The sequence below is a fragment of the Leptidea sinapis genome, chromosome Z (assembly GCF_905404315.1).
Source record: "Leptidea sinapis chromosome Z, ilLepSina1.1, whole genome shotgun sequence".
NCBI classification, from domain to species: Eukaryota; Metazoa; Arthropoda; class Insecta; order Lepidoptera; family Pieridae; genus Leptidea; species Leptidea sinapis.
Window position 1 is genome coordinate 15,936,105 of NC_066312.1, and position 22,518 is coordinate 15,958,622.

Genomic DNA, 22,518 nt, shown 5'->3' on the forward strand with positions numbered 1-22,518 from the left:
CGCCTAGGTATGGGATTATCGGGAAGTTGTAGGGATGGCACTCAGGGTCAATCGTTTTCCTATTTTTTTCTAGATTAGCACACTAGGTTTTTAATTATTTTATTAAAGAATAACTGAAAATTGACACAGCTACTAAAGAAGGTACTTATACTATACTATACTCAAGGTTAGCTTGTAATGGAAAAGTACGATTTAACCGATTCTCCTCTAATTAATCAGTATATATATATATATATATATGATCATTTATACTAATAAGTCTCTTTTTCATAAAGTAGTGAACTGAATTGTTAAACTATGTATTTACTTCTCTGTCTCTAAATCCATTCGTTTTGGCCATGAAGTTATTAATATGATAAAAATTTATTACTTGTATTTCAAAAGGTATCCACAGCTAAATCAGTCATTGTGTATTTATTTACAATCAATTTGTCTTAAAAATTTAAAAGTAGGCTAATTTTCCCATGATATATTTTTAATTAATCTACAGTGGCTTTATAATGTTCTCTAGTGAATGTTATGACATAGAATTAAGAGCAAAATTTAATAATAATATTTTTTTTTATAATATTTTTTATAAAATTTAGATCAAGTACTCCTTCGAAACTCTAAACCCTAAAATTCAGTATGATGATCAGAATAAGAATCAAGACAGCTTTATAAATTCACCTCTACCCGCACTGAACGTAAGTCTTTCCAGAATAATATGTTTAATTTCTTATTTGTTTGCATCACAGATAGAGTACTCGTTCAAATACTACCAGCATTCGAAGCTTGATATAGCTTCCTTGAGGCAGGCTAAGAACGATCCAAAATTTCGTCCTGAACCGTTGAATGTTATCAACGTGAGTGAAGTGTCAATATAAACACTACGACGCTTCGCTTGATGCGTTGTAAATTGTCTTTGTGGGTTGGGATTATTGCGAAAACTGGCTTTTAAATACATAACTGTGTTCTTATATTGCACTATTTTTATGTGGAATCTTGTATCGTCAATCACTACGTGTTTACACATAATCTTCAAATATTCTTAAAAATATGGGTTTAAAATAATTGACATAAAACGAATTAATTCGCACCATGATATTATTTGAATATGCAAGACTTATTAAAAGTACAAAAGTAGATAAGATTAATATTATTATAAATTATTGTCACATATTTTAAACTCCATATGATAGTTGTAATCTATATATATAAAAATGAATTGCTGTTCGTTAGTCTCGCTAAAACTCGAGAACGGCTGGACCGATTTGGCTAATTTTGGTCTTGAATTATTTGTGGAAGTCCAGAGAAGGTTTAAAATGTGAATAAATAGGAAAATTTGTTTTTCCTTTGATGTGTCCACACATAATTTCTATGAGAGAATTTATTGACGCACGGTTTGACAGTTCTGCTGTAAAACAATTTCATTACGACAGCAGGGTGCATATTGTAGGAAGTAATTTTTGATGTTATGATAATATATTATTTCACCTAGTATAATATAAATACAATTAGATTACTTGATAAAAAAGTAGTTCAAAGCAACTCATTATATACAAGTTTAATTTTTTACTAGTGGTTAAGTAGTAAAATATTAGAATTACAACTTACTTTTATCGTTTCACAAATATAGGTATATTATTATCAAAATAATTACAATTAATTCACTATTTACATATTTGGTGTATGTTGCAAGCTATATTACTATGCACTAAACTGTAAAGTTTAAGTAAAAAGAAAATCACCATCAAATTCAGATTAGATAATTTAGTATAAGGCTTACAACTTATTTGCTTAATATTTAAGTCAGCTGTGCTTATGTTTACTGATTGTTAATGTTGTGCTTTGTTTGATCCAAATGTAAATATATTAAAAATGACAATTTCACATGTAAATCTCTGACACGAGTAGAAATTTTACAGGCTATGGTTGCTCATGGTCGGGTAGAGCTTCTAGCTCATCCACTCAGCCAGAAGTACCTTGAGATGAAATGGAATTCATATGGAAAATACTTCCATTTGGCAAATCTTCTATTCTACTGCATTTTTCTGGCCTTTGTTACTACGTACGGCTATCTACTTATGAAAAATGTACCTAAACCAAAAAAAGAGACTGACGTACTCAATGATACAGCCCAATTGGATAACATTATTACGCAGAATAAAAATATCACAACCCTTGGATCAAGTGAGAATCTTTATATATTAACTTATTTCAGTTTTACACAAATAACTCAATCATAATGTATTTGAAATAATGTTTTTTATTCTTTAAACAGATTTTGAAATGGTCTCATTGTATACCAGTATGGTGGGTATTATATCATATAACGGCATATGTTTTATTGGCGAACTGTATAATATGAAACAACAAAAATGGCATTACCTAATTGACCCTTCAAATTTTGTTTCCTGGATTCTCTACGTAAGTTCGACGTTGATGGTGTGCCCGTCTATTGCGAATGATCAAGACTTACAAGTAGGTATTTTAACAATAGCTAATGATAACTTTTCAATTGATTACTATAATATAATTATTTTTTGTTATTGTCTACAGTTCTCAGCGGCTGCAATCACCATGTTCCTGTCTTGGTTTGAACTGCTGCTGTTACTTCAAAGATTTGACCAGATTGGAATCTACGTCGTGATGTTTCTGGAAATACTGCAAACGCTAATCAAAGTCTTGATGGTCTTCTCAATCCTCATTATAGCGTTTGGTTTATCCTTCTACGTCTTGCTGTCAAAAGTTGGTTATACTATTTTGTATTTACTTTATTTATAAATATGGCAAATTCTGTATTATTTATCCTTTCTTCTTATGTTTTTTACGTATTATAAGATACATTTTGATTCAACTATTTTATACTGTAGAAAATTTTAATAACCATACTATAGCGAACAAGTGCCTAATGGGTATGCTACTTGTGTGCACGCTCGACCTTTGTTTTAAAAGCCCTTGGTGTAAGTCTTGCAACTGTAATTATAAAAATCTTTCTCTCAGTATAAGTTTCAGTTTTCTACTCTCAAAATAGCGCTACAATTTAGTATTTTAAATCTTAGCAAATGCAAAATTATTTGCAAGTAATGATTCTAAATGTTTATTACAAAAATAAAAGTAATAAACATTTGTTGACAGGCAGTCCTTTCCTCAGCTCAGATTTGAAGAGTTCATTATTTATTAAGGCTTTGCGAAGATTGCGACCAATAAAAAAACCATTTTTATACTTATTGTAACAAATGCATTGCAAATGTGTAAATTGCTTTTGCAAATCGATATATTATAATACGAAAAATGAATAACCTCATAACGTAATAACTTATTTCTTTATAGGGCCATCATCTTTCCTTCACTAGCATTCCTATGTCATTGATGAGGACTTTTGCGATGATGCTCGGAGAAATCGATTTCGTTGGCACCTACATTCATCCATACTACAAATCTGAAGCAGATGTATTTCTGCCATTTCCCTTGATGACATTCAACATGCTCGGATTATTCATGGTGTTCATGCCGATACTTCTAATGAACCTCCTGATTGGTCTAGCTGTTGGAGACATTGAAAGCGTTCGTCGCAATGCTCAACTCAAACGTTTGGCTATGCAGGTGATATTTTGGACGTTGATAATAGTTAACATTTTCCTAAAAATTATTTAAATAAGTGCTAAAATCATTTATTTCCTTTTTTTATTTCGTTTCAACTAGTGTTATATTAGAGCATGTGCTAACCGCCTCTATTATGTATATTGGTGACCTTTAGGCACGTTTGTAGTCATATTTCATAGGATAATCTGCTAAAATTACAGCAATTAATTTTTTGAAGTGAAAAATTTTAAGTGCATTGTGCATTTTTGCGGGTATTGAATAATACCGAGCCATCGTAGACGATCTTATAGATAAAACGCTCGTTCGGGTTCGGTTGGTTCGAATCTAATTTTTATGGACGATAACGATTTACGCTCACCGTTCTGGCGATGTGGAATAGTATATTCAAGAGGATTCGTCGTTTGTTTTGTTGCCAGCTCGATCTCCCGACCTCAATGCCATAGAGCACATTCGGGATGTTCTAAAACGAAAAGTAAGATTGGTGCCGCTCCGCAAAACATCAACGAGCTAAGTAATGTAATTGCGCGCTGGGAGCGTATTCCACAAGGAAAAAAAGAACAGCATTGATAGCATGCCCGGACGAATACAAGCTGTCATTTTAGAGAAGGAGGCCACACTCGATATTAAACTTTTACTTTTTATTTTAATGTTAAAAAACACTTAAGTTATTTGCTCAATAATTTTTTAATTCATGAACTATGAAGAATGAATGACAAATGAAGATGCACTAGCTGTTTAGACTCTGGAATCATTTTTCATTAATTCCATATTCGAAATATTCTAATGCCGAAATCGCCAGAAACTACTTTTTGCTTATTTATTTAAAATATTATGATGATACAAGCTACTTAAAATTATGAAATAATCTGAAGGTGCTAGTGAAATAGGTCCTTTACCAAGGTGCACGTTTTTTTTGCAAAAGAGTTAATATTATATTATTAACCTCGCCTTGATGAAATTTTCACTTCCTTTATGAGGACTTATCGTTTTTTTTATTGACAGGTCGTACTCCACACAGAACTTGAGAGAACATTACCTGCTTTTATACTGGAGAAAGTTGACAAGACCGAAATCATAGAGTTTCCAAATAACAAGAAATGCAAACTGGGTTTCTTAGATAATGTTCTGCGCAAATGGTTTTGCAATCCATTCTCTGAAGAATGTAAGTGCATCAAATAGGAAAAATTAATATTATGCAAATACCTGTTAGTATGAGTCATTTAATGTCTTAAATTGACAAGCTGTCCAGTATTATGTGAATTTTTTTTAGAAAAAATATTTTTTTGATTGAAATTATAAGATCATATTATAACGTGTCCACTATACTAAAAATAATATAAAGAATGCAATTGCAGTATTTTCATTTTGACGCGTTTAGCAAAATAGTCACAATATCTCGTACAACTTTGAAAGAGCGGCGATATAACAGCACGAATCTATCAGAAATCACAGTCTTTGCTTACAATAACCAAGCTTGTTTATCTAGCAACCCGTAACATAAACCGCATAATGATACCTCGGCTAATGTAAGCACAAGTATTAAACTTTAAATAATATTATTATTATATGTCTTCCGACGACCTTATTGTACACGGTAAAACTCAAACGAGATTATGTATGTACAATAATTGTGTTACCTATAATATGTTATTTGTTAATAAGCGTCTCAAACGGCCGCGTTGGTTTTGGCGCCAAAACAGCTGAACAGGAGGCGATTGCGGGCGGGCGGGTCGTGTGAGCATAGCAGAGGTTAATTTTATTCAAGAACTTCCTGATTCATATTATTATTATTATCTATTTAATACTGAAACTTGAAAATAAATTGGACAAGTCCGACTCACACGCTGCCGTATCGATAAGATGATAATATATATTAGTGTAGGTACTAAGAGTAATTAAAATAATAAACAATATCGAAAAAATTAATAAAAAGTAATATCAATTAAGTTATGTACTAGACGCTAAACAGCTTGGGTCTCACAATCAAATTAATTTGCAACAACAACTTTTGTACTTTTTATTTACTTGAGTTGAGAGTATTTGTTATTCGCCAAATTTCATGATTCTGGTCTCAATAGACCTAAAATCGTAATTGGGTTGACTTGAACTAAATTTATAGACGTGATTGACTAAATTTCTTTAAGTAAATAGTTACCAAGAAAATTAATATATTATTTTACTACTTGCTTCTTAAATACATATATATTGGAATTTTAAAACCAGTAACTGTTTTGGATTATTTGTACAAGATAAAATTTTAATTAATAATTGTAATGTTTAAGCTGGTGTTGATTTGGTATTGGAAAGTAGTGAAGATTACATATCCATACAGCTTGAGAAACAGAAGCGACGTCTTCGTGACATAAATCATCTATTGGATCAACAACAAACACTTCTTAGACTTATCGTACAGGTACAAATTCCTTTAATTACCAAAATAATCAACTCAATGTAAATTTTAACAAAAATAGTCTAACCTTACCACATTGACGTACAAGAAATAAATAGACTTACAATCACGTTCAAAAATGTCTGATGCAAAACTCCTGCCCACGCATCTATTAGGCAGAGTTTTTGTCCAGTTGTGTTTCGACCGCGCTTTGAATACAACGCCACGCAATGGCAAAGTGTTCAGTGAACAACTGCCCAACTGTGTTTTAGTTTGGATATGCTGTTAGCATATCCAAACTAAAAAAGAATGAAGTGTCGTATTTCAGGTAAGTGCCCATTTAAATTAACAAAATTATGTAACTAACTTGATATTAATCATTTTGCCAAATATTATTTACATTTTAATTGCTAAAACAAAATACAACACCAACGAAATACGAAAGACGCGGTTTCTTTCTTTCTTTTTCTATTTTTCTTTCTTTATTTCTTTCGCTATTTTTTTTATGAAAATAAGGGACGAGACGAGCAGGACGTTCAGCTGATGGTAATTGATACGCCCTGCCCATTACAATGCAATGCCGCTCAGAATTATTGAAAAACCCAAAAATTCTGAGCGGCACTACAACAGTGCTCGTCACCTTGAGACATAAGATGTTTAGTCTCATTTGCCCAATAATTTCACTAGCTACGGCGCCCTTCACACAGTAATGCTTACACATTACTGCTTCACGGCATAAATAGGAGCCGTCGTGGTACCCATAATCTAGCCGGTATCCTGTGCAAAGGAGCCTCCCACAGGTAAATTTCGCACCACAATCAATGAGCTTCTTATGAGTGTATACAATAGACTTTGAACATTACTGCCACGAAATAAGGTGTTAATTCAGATGAATGTTATTTGTGTGTTACTGTTAAAAGTTAATACATATACATACGCCACTCGGACATTTTTGACGACCTTTTAATACGCGATAGTGAGTCTAGTTGTTTATAGGTGGTACGTCAATGAGTTAGAAGTGAAAAAAAAATCTTAAATTTACTTTATGAAAGCTTCACAAACATATAAATGTAAACTTAAAACTTCGAACAAAAAAACGTTAAGTTGTAACTTCAACAATTATCTGTTTATATTCATTACCATTATTAACATTATATTGTTTGAAAATTATGTTCCGGTAACTGAAATAAGAAATGGAAAATTTAGTTTTAACGGGCGAGAGACTCGTGTGATGGGAAAAGGTGAAACAAAACGCAAAACCATCTATCGTAAGCTGCGTGTACGGGCTTAAAGTTGGGAATATGCTCTATGCTTGAATGTCCCTCCGACGTATTGGTTTGGGAACACTGCAGCCGGTAAATAATTCCCCAAAGTGACTGTGCGAGGTACTTGCATTCAATGCATTGCTTTTATTTGATTTCAGAAGAAAAGCTTCTGAAATCGGCATGTTGATCAGTTGTCAGATGTTATAATGAATTTGAATACCCATTAAGCCTTCAGATGTTTTCACTTAATTAAATAATGTTATTTGAATTTATATTTTTTCTTCCAATAAAAATAATAATAATAATATAGTATTACAATTTAAAAATGTTTCTAAATTATATTATTAACTATTTACATACAATACAGGGAGCAAATACATCTAAACTAGTATGAACTGTTTTTCAGCTGTCAGTGACTTCTCGGTACCAGACATAATTACCTACATAGTCAAATCAAATTATCAAAATCAGATAAAATAAAATAAAAAGTATAACTTCTAAGAATGGGTGTGTATGTGTGTGTGTGGGTGTACTACAGTGTGATAGTGTTATTATGATTTGTATGTATTAAGATGTTTTATTGTATTAAATTCTCGGTCTCATGGAAATTCACCCATGGAGCCAGTTTTTGGTTAGGGTACTCAAATGGACGAACTAACAGGAGTCCTATTGATATGAATCAGCTTTTCGTCCGGTCTGTCAGCTCATAAGCCAAACACGCCCGAAATTTAGACAAACTGGATATTAGTATTGCAGATGTACCAACGAATATCGAAAAAGCAAGATAGCGGATTCCAAATAGGCTGACATGTATATTTAAAAAAAAATTTGTATTTAAAAAAAATTTAAAGTATATAGTTTATATAGATAGCGAATAAAAAATACGATAATTCGGAACCCTTCATGTGCGTGACCGACTCGGACTTGACCGATTTATAATCTCAAGCCTACATCAGAATAATCATGATCCCATAGCTTGGGCATTAGAAGCAATTATGGCGTGTGATCGAGATGACTCCAGTGAGGATCACCCACCTCAAGCTGGTGAGGGCAGGTCTATCGTTAACTGTGGGACATATAGAGGGATGCGTAGATTCATGAATTATCATTGCAGTCTACGTGCGGCCTGGGAACGATAAGCCTGTCCTTCAAGGGTACACAGGCGTCGTCGCTGGACAGACATTTTCCCTAACATTAACGTACTCACCATCCCGAGGTATAAATAAAAAAAGTTTAAAACAAAAAACAAAAAAACACGCTTTGGTTGAAAAGATAATCGTTGTAATTTAAAATGAACATCATTTCCTACCTTAAAGAAGAAGGATGAAAAATTATATAAGTTAACAAAAATCTTATTTTGCAAATTAAATAATGAAATAATTTTATCAATTTAATGTATTGTCATCGGTACTCGATAAATTTACATAGTTTAAACGAAATCTGGCCGTTGCATCAAATTAAGTGGGTCAAAATCGCACCCAAATGAGTCAGTTACAAACAAACATACATACAGGTGTAGCTCATAAAAAGTAGCGTGTAAAAAGTGCTCCAATATAGGAAAGTTAAGTTATAAAAGCCAGAGGGGATATCTGTGTTTTAGTTAAGTACATACCCGGCTTTGCCTTCTCAATATGATAGTTGATTGCATTTATTTACCATATCTTGTAATCAGTCAATTTTAGTACACGATATGCGAACTCATATTCATTCTCTTTTAATATTAGAGAGATTTTTCAGTATTCTTTATGCATTGACGTTCAATTAACATATTCTAGACTCGCCTATTAGAAGGTCGTTAAAACATGTCCAAGCGTATACAGATAACATTAAAAAATGCATTCAAAATGTTCAAAATTTATTTAATGTATACGCTCATTAAAAATATGAAAACTACGTAATGCGCGAGACGGATACGAGGCAAGAATATTTTGTTTTAGCAATTGAAATGTAATTATTTAGCAAAATGATTAAAAACGTCAAATTAGTAACAATTTGAATGGGCACTTACCTGTTATACGATACTCCATCATTTTTAAGTTTGGATATGCTGTTATTTAGACAGTTTTTCACTAAACACTTTGTCATTGCGTGGCGTTGTAATCAAAGCGCGGTCAACACAACTGAATGATAACTGTGCCTAATAGACGCATAGGCAGAACTTTACTTCAGACAAATTTTGAACGTGATTGTGAGCCTAGTTGTTTTTATTGTACGTCAATTTATATTATTTTTCTTCAGAAAATGGAAATCAAGACCGAAGCTGATGACGTAGATGAGGGAATAATAGCAGGAGAGATTCACAATACACATAACTGGAGTTCACCACGAATTCGAAAGAAACTGCAGTCAAGGCTTTCTTTCAATAAAGTTGGCTAAAAGTCTTATTTTGAGTTCGTAAGCTTTCTAGATTCAACCACTGCCAGTCCTCTTCCGTTTATTTATATAGACTTTTAATCATAGATTGATGTACCTAATTTAGGTGTAGTGTTATGAATCACAATCAATAAAATATAGCAGAAAGAAAGTATTTGGCTTATACTCTACTTTCCTTCTATTATCTTTTGTGTGTGATCCTTTAAGAATGTAACTTTATAATTAATATAGTTAAGTGTGCATCAGTGTTGTCTAGTCATTATAGTCTTACCCCCTTATTCATAATAGTCTGCTAACTTAAAGCATTGCTAATTCTCACTCTATCTTTTTCTATTGCCCTAAGTCAGAATGAGAAAAAACACTCCTTAGCGGCTGTTTTAAGTTAGCGGACCATTATGAATAAGGGGGTTTAAATCTATGTATAGTAGCAAAATTAAAATGAACGAGGGCCTATCTCTAACCGTACTTTTTTTCTTTTCTTTTGCGTTTTGTTTTGGAAGGATGGATGGAATATTGAAGAAATAATTATATGCTGATTATGTATTACGTGTCTTTAACTCTCTCATTTTGGAGTATAAACCTATTTCTTTGATGATTATCATCATAACGTTAACAATTATACTGAAAATAACCCACCACTAGCTAGATATAACTTCTAACAAAAAGAGGTATTTTATTATAAATTTAAATCGATTTAATTCAATTAGGTCAAATGAAGCTTATAACATAAATGAAGCTTAAGTTATTTTAAAAATCTAATGATTTCTCATTGCTTTTTTAATGTGGTGTGTGGACGTTTGCACTTACAAACCTTTTCTTTATTATAAACTAAAAAACATCTCTTGTTATACGGCATGTGAGTCTAAATTGGTGTGAGATTAGTTGAAAGAAGTAGGGATATATGTAATGGTTTGAGCCAGTCTAGTTTTAACCCAATAATTTAAACATAAAAATAGCTGTAGTATAGCCAAAGATATATCAATAAATAAAAATAATAAGTGTTAGTATAATATGGAAATATTTAGGTGTTAAAATTACATCATGTAATTAAATAAATAAATAGTATTAACTATCAATTAATGCCATTAGTTTGTTTTTAGCCATACGCCATCTTGCTAGAATAATCAAAAAATAATGTTTGTCTAAAGGATTTATCATAATTTACAATTAAATCTATAAATAGATAAACTATCTTACCATCTCTAAGCGATGTATTTTCAATCTGATCACGTTCCATTATTTACTGAGACTCTACAACGCTTGCATAGAAATATTCATAAGCCTGTTTTACTTGAACAATCCCTGCTTGCTATATATAGGAGTAGTTAAGAAATCGTAGTTAAATATGTCTGTATTATAAGTATAGTTAATGTAAATTAATATCCACATGTTCCAATTATTACTAAACATTTGAACAGTTTGCTTATTTTAGTGATATTCATCTTAAATATGTAATGTAGAATCTAAAAAAGTAAATACTATATATAGTCAACCCTTTTAAAATATTATAAAAAAAACTGAACCAGGCCTAGTGAAAAATGATCCACTATCAATTGAGTTAGAAACGTCTTTCGGAATAAAGATGACTTTAATCCCATCATCAAACGGAACTCAAAACCAATGTACCTTTTTCCAGATTTTATAAACATTTTATTTTTACATTTAATGTACAAATTATTGTTTTTTTTTTTTTAATATTTTTTTATCAAATTATAAGTATTTTTGTATTTTACTGAATCTAAAATAATTTATATGAATATTTTTACTTTGAATTATTTGTAATGGTATGCCCACTTTGTAACGCATCTTCTAATTCTTTGGTATCAATTTATAATTAAAATAAATGTTTTATTTTCAACTCCCTTAATACGAGTTTTATTTTACTGATAATATTCTTATATTTAAATAGTTAGAACTTAAGAAAACGATATCTACTCCCATGGAATATTAAGTTTAAATTTACCAACCGCTCAGGTGCAAATTATTTGCAGATTTGGAAAAGCTAAAAAAAAGTTATCTGTTGTCGGACTGTGAGTTGGGACCCGATTACTGTAATTTAACACTGAGCCAATCATTGGCCAAGACTAGGAGTTATCTATCTCATAAAGAAGGGTTTTTGTCCTCCAGAGAGTGCGAGGTGTGTGCGTCGCTTTATCACAGACCCCGCAAATATTTTTATGTAATGCTTATAAGGGTTGGGCCGTCTAGAATTAGAGTTATAAATTCGAAGTATCCATTATTTTGAAATTACTTTGAAATGTAGAATGACATTCATTTTTAGACAGGAGGTTAGTTTTATGTTTGACATTTGCAAAATAGGGCACTATATATACTCGAACAAAATTGGAAAATATTAAAAACTTACTTTACTTTTACGAATGCGTAGTTTTTGACTTCCAATAAGTGATATTATATCCTATTTTGAATAGGAGCTCGTAGCTGTGATTTGAGCCCTTTGGATTTTTTTCTGTGGGGAATAATTAACAAATTTATAAATGTTTCGCAAACCATCCAGAGATAATTGCAGCGTTGAAATGTGAACTAGAAGTTACCATTGAAGAGATTTAAGCCAAAACAATCGAAAATGTACTGAAAAATTGGGTTCATCGGATGGGGTACTGCTGAGCCAGTCTTGGTGGTCATATGAATGATATTGTGTTCCATTCCTAAATGACAAAGATCAAACAATAATCAGCAGTTCATTTTATAGCTAATTCAAATTTTAAACGAGAATTTTTAGACTGAGATCTATAGAGCATACTTACACTTTACTTACGTCAAACTTAGCGGAGTTCAAGCTAAGCATAATCTTTGATTTTATTTTATAGCAATTTGACAGCTGAAATTATACTGAGCTTAAGGCGAAGAGTAAGCAGAAAACATGCAAACAAGGTGTTTTTAGACAAGTTTTTTGGTGAAAATATAGCATTTCGAGCTATGAACACTACTTAATCCTGTTACACATATACTTAAGTCTTATTTGTAGGTTTCTAATGCTTGCTGTTGGTTATAGTTCTCACTCCAGAGCCTTTTTGAACTACCACTTTTCCTTCCCGTTAAACAAGTTTTTTGGCATGGCATGACGCATTTTTTTAGTACAACTCTCAGAAAAGTTATTCTTATAGCTTTACTTTTTTGTGTAGGTATATTTATTCAGATTAGTAATGAATAACGAGGATTGTAAGCATATAAACTGTTTTCCACGCAAGAATTTTGAAAATATTTAGCTTTGTTACATAGATGGCGGGCCGGAAGTCGTGAACTCTTATCGCTCAAGGTCGCTGGCATTTAGTGTCACCTTAAGTTAAGACAGCCCAATACAAAACTCAAGATCGCATTTTATCACATTTTGTAAAGGACAATGTCGAAATCCGCCCCAGAACCAGAATATTTATATCAAACGGACTACATACAATCATAATATTCGAACTTGTTGCTAATGCCTACCTACATCTGTAATTGATTATATGAAAAAGAAACAATTACTTACGGGTAAAAAATAAATGTCGATCACAATTCAATTCGATATTATACAGTTTATTTATTATTATATTAACTAAGAATACCATTCAAAAATATTACTCTCTCGCTTTCAGTCTTATTAGTCTGTACTGTCACTGTCACTGTCACCCACTTTCTATCTTCGTCGTGGTGTTGTGTTCTCAACATCTAAGTAATTTTGTATTTATTTGTACCTACTTATAACTCGGCTATTCTATATCTACTCTGATTGCATAATATAAGTTCTTACTAAGGTACATTTACTGACATTTACAGGTTTATAAATAATCTATCTTGATACATTATTTAAATCCATTATTTTTTATGATTGACTGCTCATTTATAACTTCAAAATCTGATACATTTTTTTAAATGTCGCGATATCCTGAAGTGTCCCTTTTATAAAATATATTGTGTAAAGAGAATCTGTAGTTAATTTAACATATTTTAGCAATTTTTTAATTGCTGACGGTGCTTGGGCGAATTCTGACTAATCGAAACTTGTTCGGTGAACGGTGAGCTTAATTAAATTTAGTATTATCTACCTCCCTTTGAAGAAGTTTTACTTCTTTCACGTAGTTTTTAGACTCTACGTTTTTTAGTTTCATTATATTTACTGTCGGTAGTTTTGTAAAGATTTTTATTTTACACCTTTAATTTATAAAAATAGTTAAGCCTACTGCATTTTATTACGGACTATCTGGAAATTAAGGTCACCTCAACCCTAATTCAAATTCAAATTCAAATATTTTTATTCAAAATAGGACTTATAATCACTTATTGAACGTCAAAATCTACCACTCATTCAAAAGAGACTGCCTCAGACCTGAGAAGAATGGGCGCAAGAAACTCAGCGGGCTTTTTTTTATATAAAATATGGATTACAATGTAATATCGTACAATAAACATTTATAATTAAAGAGCCTGAGGGTGTTCGCTTTAATCCCAGTCCGTGGTGTCATTAAGAAAATCGTTTATGCTATAATAACCTTTCCCACACAAACGTTTTTTAACAATTCTTTTAAATTTCGTAACACATTTGTTTTGTACATTTTCTGGGATCATATTGTAGAAGCATATACATCGCCCAACAAAAGACTTACTAACTCGACCCTTTTTTTTTTTTTTGAGAGGAGGAAATACGGTAACGGTTCCGGGGCGTAATATGTCGGACTCGAGTGTCACCCACATACACGACACCCCATACCGACTAAAACCTCCTCTGTGCTGTTAGCAGCCCTGGCTTTCACAGCGAAGTAGGACGTGGGCCGTGGAGGCCGCAAAGACTACGCAACAACAGTCGCGGGGCGTCTCCTAAGGAGACTCGAACCTCAGACCGGCTGTGTGCTTGTGGGAAGGAGAGAGAATGAAAATGAAGATGAAAGATGAAAAGGTGATAAGAACACACTCGCCGGCGAGTGTGGTGATGTTTTGTGTAATGTATGTAAGTGTGTATGTATGTGTTTATGATTGTATGTATGTGTGTTTGTATGTATGCACGTAGTGTATATGTTTGTGTGCATGTATGTTTGTGTTTGTGTCTGTTTGTGGAGTGTGTTTGTGATTGTGTAAGTGGTGTATGTCAGTCCGTGTGTGAGTGAGTGTAGTGAAGCGATTACAGGACGAGGACTAACGTCTCGTCGGGTATCAAAACAACGTGTGGTGTATCTAGGGTGCGGGCCGCTGGCCATCGTCAGAGCGACGAGTGCCAGTGGTTTGCGGTGGTTGACCGCGGCTACGCTTGCGAAGGCGGTGTGTGCGTGTCTGTGTGTTTGTGTGGGTGTCGCGTTCGCGATGGTGATGTCGTCATCCAGGTCTACCGTTACGTGTCTGGGACGTCTTATTGGGTTGAGACTATGGTGAAGGGTGGTGTACCCGCATGCCTTCCTAACCAAGATGTTGGGATGGTTAGGCGCCTTGTCAAAGAAGCATCGCGAGATCTCTTTAAAGTGTTGAGCTATCGTCGGAAGCTCTAGGTCGCGGTGAAGGTCAACGTTTCGGATGAACCACGGGGCTCCGGTTGCCATGCGCGTGAATTTATTTTGAACTACTTGCAAACGACGTAAGTAGCTCGGTCGGGTGTGCGCAAAAACGACGCTTGCGTATGACAGTATGGGCCGTACGATGGTTTTGTACAGCGTCACTTTGTGTTTGAGCGGAAGTTTGCTTCGCCCACACACAAGTGGAAAAAGGCGACTGAGGACAAATCGGGCTCTATTGCATACCGTATCAATATGTTTCTTGAAGTTCATATTGCTGTTGAACGTGACTCCTATGTAATCCTTTACCCACGGTATGGGTGTTTCATACAATTTAATGACGTCGGTCGGTCGTTTTTTAGCGCGGATGCTATTCGCATTACCGAAGAGTACCGCTGCACTCTTGGTGGGGTTCACTTCAATCCGCCGCTCCGCGATGTAATGATAAAGACGCGCGAGAATTAATCTTTCGTAAAGTTTCCCGATCGAGTTAATTAAGCTAATAGGCCTATAGCTACTCGGATTAGCTTTAGGTTTATTGGGTTTTGGGATACCGATAACAATGGAATCCTTCCATTGTTCGGGGAACGCGCTGTTAGACAATAGAATATTAAAAATGGTAACCAATAAAGTAATAAGAGTCGAGGGTAGGATTTTAAGAACCCTATTGTTAATAGTGTGGGGCACCGGGGCCTTCTTGGAGTTAAGCTCCTTAATGATTAGCTTCACCTCTTCGTAAGAGGTGGGTTTTATTACATCACCTGAAGGGCTCAGAGCGGAGCGACGTTCAACTTCACGATCAACTTCGTCAACGTGTGTCGGGTCGGCTGCTGCATTTGGAGAGCACTGACTCTCGAGACTATCGGCGAGGCATTCAGCCTTCTCATCGTCATCGAGCGCCGGCTGCAGTCCCGGTCTGTCCAAAGGAGGCATGACAGTGAGCGGCTCCTGTTTGAACGCGCGAGGCAGCTTCCAGAAAGCCACATGTGATGGCTTAAGGTTGCCGAGCAAGCGGTCCCAACGTTCGCCGCGGAGTTCCGCGATACGTTCCCGTACCACCCGCTGTAGGTAGCGGAGGTGGCGCCTATTCTCGACCGACGGATACCTATCGTAAAGTCTAGTGGCTCTGTGCTTCTATGTGATTAAGTTCCTGACCTCTGGAGGCAGGTTTAGGCGATGCGGTTGCATCGTCGCAACCTGCCTGGAGCAGGCCTTGATCCTATTCTGTATATGTGACGTCACATGAGAGATAGCACTGTGAGCCGTGTCGACCGAGTCGATGACGTCCGGTATAAGGTCAAGGTCGTCGGACTTGATAGACTCGAGATCCTTTTCCAGCCGTTGCCAGTCGATCACTGTTTTCGTCGGTGGTTGAAAGTTAACCGGTGGGCCTAGATTTAGGACGACTGACTCTAATTCGTGAAAAACCTCGATTGAATTTACATTGGGCGTTACGTTCTTAAGTAACGCAACGTCTAGAATGTCGGGTCGGTGCGCGACGTTATCCGGATAATGTGTTGGTTCGTCGGGTGCTATTACTGAAAAGTTCAGCGTGTCTGTCAGCGAATCTAATAAGATTCCGTTTCTATTTGTGGCTCTACTGTTCCAGCTGGAGTGTTTGGCGTTAAGATCGCCGCCCACTATGACTGTGGCCCCGTGGTCGAGTAATGCTTCTATATCTGTGTATAATACTTGTTTGTTGGGCGGAAGATAAGCTGAAATAACAGTGATCGGCTGGTGATTCGCCATACTGACCCGGATGGCAGAGGCCTCGATGTTAGTGAGGACCGGAGGATCTATATCTATACAGTGTAGAGACCTTTTAAAATAAATGAGGGTGCCACCCATACGGGTGGTGCGATCATTCCTGACTAAGTTATAATTAGCGATACGCGGATCGCGTATACGTGGTTTTAGAAATGTCTCTTGCACTAAGAATAGGTCTAATTGATGTTCGTGAGGGAACTCCTTCACCAAGTCTAGTTGAGGCTTAAGGCCTTGGGTGTTAAAATACGCTATACGGAGCGTATGTGGTTAACCCGTCCGCTTACGTAATTAGGCATCGCGAATGTTTTTATACTTTTGCCCTATATCGGTGAGGGCACGAAATATTTTGCCGTTGTCTGCCATAACTTGCAGGAGCGATGGCGGGTCGTCCCGGACAGCCTCGAACCTGCTGGCCAGGGCTATGTTTCATCTATGTCGAACAGCTCTGACAGTTCGAACATGAAGGCAAAGGTTCTGCCGCCTTGGTTACCTGTTGCCGCGGACACGGGCGCCGGTGGCCTCGGTCGCGGGACCGACGCCGCCGGGCGGGACGCTAGCGGTGGCCGGAGGGGCGCGGGGGCCACGAGAGTGGCCTCTGTGGCAGCGTTGGCAGCCGGAGGAGACTCGCCCAGGCGTTTACCTTCGGAGGCGGCGCAGGTTTGAAGGTCGGAGTGAACTCCACCTTCTCTGCTCTGCCTTGCGGCTGGCGGCGCCCTGGGTGGCGCTTGTGTTTGGGTGCCTTGGGACACCCGCGATAGCTCGCGGGGTGCCCCTTCTCCCCGCACAAGACGCAGGCCGGGGGCTCCGCACATTGCGCTGGTCGAGGGCACTCGGGCGTGCCGTGTTTGCCGAGGCACTTCACACACCTCGGGTTGTGTTCGCAGTTGCGTGCCGAATGCCCATATAACTGGCATCTGTGACACTGACCAGGCCCCCCGCGGTTGCGAGGAGCTTCGGCCCGGATGCCCTGAAGGGAGCAAACCGATTTTATGTTAAAAATTTCCTTTCCCTCTTGCGTGAGGTCGAGGACGACGAGAACCATGTTAAATGGTTGTTTGTTGGTGGTTCCGCGCATACGGTACACCTCGTGTGCAGGGTAACCCTGCTCTCTGAGGTCCGACAGAATGTCGGCCTCGTCTAACTCTCTGGGGACGTTCCTAATAACGACCCTCAGACGCTTCTCCTCAGGCAGGGCGTACGTGTGGAAACCCACACTCAGCTCTCTAAGAAGGGATGTCAAGGCGCGGTGGTCCGCTACCTCTTTGGTCTCTAATTTGATGAGAGATTGGTACGCCCTCGCCTGGAAGGAGAGCGTCTTCGGGATCCTATTTTTGATAACCAACCAGCGACCTCGGTCTCCTATAAAAATAGGAGGCGGGCGCTTGGTCGGAGGCGGTACGCGTGCTTTAGCGGGCGCGGGAGTGGAGCCAGTCGTGGCCGCGGCTTTCTTGGCGGGTGTGCCAACAAGAGAAGGCGATTCGCGACCGCGCTTCTTCTTGCGACTGACGTCAGCTTCTGACGCGACACTCTCCGCTCTCGACGGTAGAGCGGTTTCCGGCTGGGCCGGTGAAGCACTGGAAGCCTTCCGTGCGGTCAGGACTGACCGCGGGGACCTTAGGGGTAGCCTGCGCGTCAAAGTATGCCTGAAGGACAGGCGGACGGGCTGATCGGGTGATCACTTTCTTTGGTTTGACCGAAGCTACGGAGCTTGCGTCGGAGTCATTACCTAGTTCCATTTCGGATTCCCCGTCGGAACCCGAAACGTCAGACGATGAGTTATATTTGTTGGATTTCGCTTTGATAGCGGCATCCACTGTCTCGTTGATTGTTACTTTCATTAGCGGAGCGATCTTCTCTGAAAATAACCTATCTAAGGGAGCGCTGAAGAAGCCCTCGTCGGGAACCATTGGTGAAGCCATGGTTGTCATATTTATTAACTAGGTTGGGCGGGCAACAATCCCCGCTGCCCGGGTCAGGCAGAGGGGGAATATAATAATTAAGTGGACAGCTATAGTTAAGTTGTACACTTGCACATTAATAAATAATATTAATAATAATAAAATATGCAAAAATTAAAAGAAATTAATAATAATAATTAAGCCTAAGACTTAGCTTTGCTGGATGTAGACTGGCTGGGCCGGAACCCCGATGCACGCTGTGCAGGCCCCCGTGGAGAAGACATACACGGCACGAACTGCAACTCACAAACACACACGATTAGCGTGCAGAATCGTGAAACACAGCACAGGTGCTAACTAACACGATCGTAAAACCGGGTAATTAACACAGATAATAACTAAGCTACGTTCCGCGAAGGAACGTAACAGGTGCGAGACTCAAAGAGTCCCGAACAATAGATCGCGATAACAATAGCTAGCCCAGGTGGCCTGAGCAGATAGTGCGATAACGCAGGTAATAAAAATATTCGAAGGAGGACAGATAACGCGGCACGTGTGCTCGCGTTGCCTGCCTGAATCGAACTCCTAACTCGACCCAACCGAGTAGTAGGCATATCAAGTTTATGTTTGTTCCTCGTGTTAACATTATGAATGTCACAGTTTCTAGAAAATTCCTCAATGTGCTTATGAACATACAAAACATTATCAAAAATGTATTGAGAAGCAACAGTCAAAATGTTTATTTCTTTAAATTTTTCTCTTAATGATTCTTTAGGACCTAGGTTATAAATCGCGCGAATAGCCCTCTTCTGCAGCACAAAGATAGTATTAATATCGGCCGCACTGCCCCATAACAATATACCATAGGACAGTCAGATAATCTTGCAGGATATCGAGTTTGTTTAAGCCATATCTATCGAGCTCTATGATGGTATTATGATATAGAAAGTATAACTTTTTCGCAAAACCCAATGTAAAATACAGTTATAATAACGCGTGTCTTAATACTTAAAAAGTTTTTTAATTAAATAGATAAACGCAGTTTTTAAAAACAACGTCGTCTTATTAATATTTACCAGTGGGAGGCTCCTTTGCACAGGATGCCGGCTAGATAATGGGTACCACGACGGCGCCTATTTCTACTATTACTTCTAAGTAATAATGTGTAAACATTACTGTGTTTCGGTATGAAGGGCGCCGTAGGTAGTGAATTTACTGGGCAAATGAGATTTAACATGTCTTTATGTCTCAAGGTGTCGAGCGCAATTGAGTGCCACTCAGAAATTTTTAGTTTTTCAAGAAACCTGAGCGGCACTGCATTGTAATGGGCAGGGCGTATCAATTACCTTAAGTTAACGCCTTGCTCATTTCGTTGCTTATTTTCATGAAAAGGATCTCTGCGACACTCCTCCAACCGTGAGCGCAAATTTACTAAATCTATCTTCAACCAAATTGGGGACGTTTTGAGAGAAGGAAAGGTCCGAAGCACCCGGCGAGCATGTATGAAATGAGTATTTAATGTAGAGGAAGCGCGTGAGGTTTGTAAGGATAGAAACAAGTGGCATTCTATTGTCTCTGGCTACCCCGACGGGAACAAGGCGTGAGTGTATGTATGTATGTGTATCTTCAACAATGCTGGTGGGATCGGTAGCATTTCTATACATATATTGTTTTCTTCAGCTGAGGAATATTGTTCAGGTTATTAATGTAAGCTTTGTGTTAAAGGTATTCTATAGAGGAAGCCAATAAATGTCACTTCTTTTTGTAATCAGTCTATCGTTTATTACATTTGTTTCACTACCAACAGAAATATTTCTGTACGAGTCGTCTTGCTGAAACCAAGTTCTGGAATTCATTATTCTTGAATTTCCTGGTGTAAAAATTACATTCCAATATCGCAACAAAGCGGTCGAATTCGAACAGTGAAGTATCCCTTTGCTGACCATATAGTCACTTTCTGACGATGAAGTCGTTTTCGATACTTTAGTTTATGGTTTTCACTGCCCAATAACGATAGGTTGCCACTCAATAGGCCTTATCGCAAAAACGATTTTAGAAAAATCTATCCAGCATTTCTTCAGCAAACGTCAAGCCAAGTTGAATCTTAAGAATACAGTTTAAAATCCACGTCTGAGACCGCAGGAAAAAAAATTTGCACCTTATATTGCGCCTTCCGGTACCATGTAATAATTTACCAGTGGGTGTTCCGTATGTGTGGTAAAAACTGAGGAGAACCAAACAAAGGGACATAAAAAAGGGATTTGTATACAGAGTAAGCCTGATGTTTTATAATATGTCTCTATAACTAATGAATAGTTAGTTGAGTTGACCGGAAGCTTACAACATTAGTACTGTGACAATAACGCAGCAACACCTAGCATCGAGCCCGATTAAAAGTTGTAGTTGATGATATACAAATAAAACCTTTTATTATACAGGATATTCTTTTTCCAATCTGAACATTAAAGTTGATAGCAGTATTGTACGGTATTTTTTTAATTCATTTTATGGAAATTTTAAAGAACGACCATAAGTTTAGTTCGAATACAAATTTCCGTCTCCTTCCTGTTATCATTATTTTTTCAGTCTCTTTGAAATAAGTTCCTAGTTGTTATGCATTTTAGAAGAGCTAAGAAAACGGTTAATGTTTTTAAAATTATCTATAAGCCAAGTTTAATAACGTTTATTTATTCAGGCATTTTTGTGAAATCTGAAATAAAATCATTTGTGTCTCGCATTTTTAAATATGGACTGATAATTGTTGTTTTAATATTGATAAATAACCAGTGTTTATTAGAAATCAGAAGAAATAATCAGATTTAAATTGATATTATTTTGTAAATAAATTTTAAATATTCCAATTTTGACATTTTTTGGCCAACATGATAACTCAAAATGATTCACTCGCAAATAGTCCCCTTGTAACGGGAATATGTCGAATTACCAATAACCTGTATAAAAAATAGTCGTGTCACAATGTTAGTTGCCACACTCCTCCGAAGCGGCTTGATCGATCTGTATGAAATTTAATATCTATTTTTGGTAGGTCTGTAAATCAGTGATGATCTATTGTTACACTCAAAACTGAATGCAATTTTTTAATTAATTTATAGTGAGATGCAACTCTTACCGGATCAGCTAGTAACCTATTAAAATACAATAAAAAAAAGCGCAGACCTTGATTTAAGCTCTATGTTGCTCTATGGTTAAATTCTAATTTATTTTTTAATTTATAATTTATTGTTTCTCACATCTTCCTGATGTTCTGGACCCAGTCCAAAACAACATTCTTAGTATTTCCAAAACAACCAAATAAAGTATATTTCGTTACCACGAATATTTTTATCATAATAATTGTTTATATAGTTTACCACTCTTATAACATTTGTTCTAATGAAAGATTTAAACATTTAAAAGCTGTGGCCGTCATTTCGTAAACTTGAATCTGTCTCTTATAATATTATAAAGTTTAACGAAACATGGCTTTATTTACTTTATTATCTAGTATGACAATATTTAGAATTTAACATTGTTGTAGATGACAACAGATTATATGACAGAGATATATAATCTGGATTGGAGTAACTGTGGCAGCATACAAAGTCACTCTCTGATGGAATCATTAAAACAATTGAATATAGCTCTACCAACACCACTCAAAAGAAAAGAATCACAATGAATCTCTTATAATTAACATAAGGTGTAACAACATCATAATATAATAAAGTCTATCACTTACGAAATTACAATATGTTCTT

The 22,518-nt window shown here is 36.5% G+C and overlaps 1 protein-coding gene across 1 annotated transcript in view; it reads left to right on the top strand.

Annotated features, from left to right (window-relative positions):
• The window catches only part of LOC126978786 (transient receptor potential cation channel subfamily A member 1), a 77,978-nt gene extending 68,241 nt beyond the window's left edge, over positions 1–9,737 (top strand). Inside the window, exons 15-22 of the mRNA XM_050827856.1 lie at positions 588–686; positions 1,908–2,172; positions 2,264–2,463; positions 2,542–2,730; positions 3,316–3,588; positions 4,591–4,750; positions 5,871–6,001; positions 9,481–9,737. Of these exons, the coding sequence (XP_050683813.1) occupies positions 588–686; positions 1,908–2,172; positions 2,264–2,463; positions 2,542–2,730; positions 3,316–3,588; positions 4,591–4,750; positions 5,871–6,001; positions 9,481–9,618 (1,455 nt within the window). The 3' untranslated portion in view covers positions 9,619–9,737. The remainder of the gene's footprint in view (positions 1–587; positions 687–1,907; positions 2,173–2,263; positions 2,464–2,541; positions 2,731–3,315; positions 3,589–4,590; positions 4,751–5,870; positions 6,002–9,480) is intronic.
• The last annotated feature ends 12,781 nt before the right edge of the window (positions 9,738–22,518 follow it).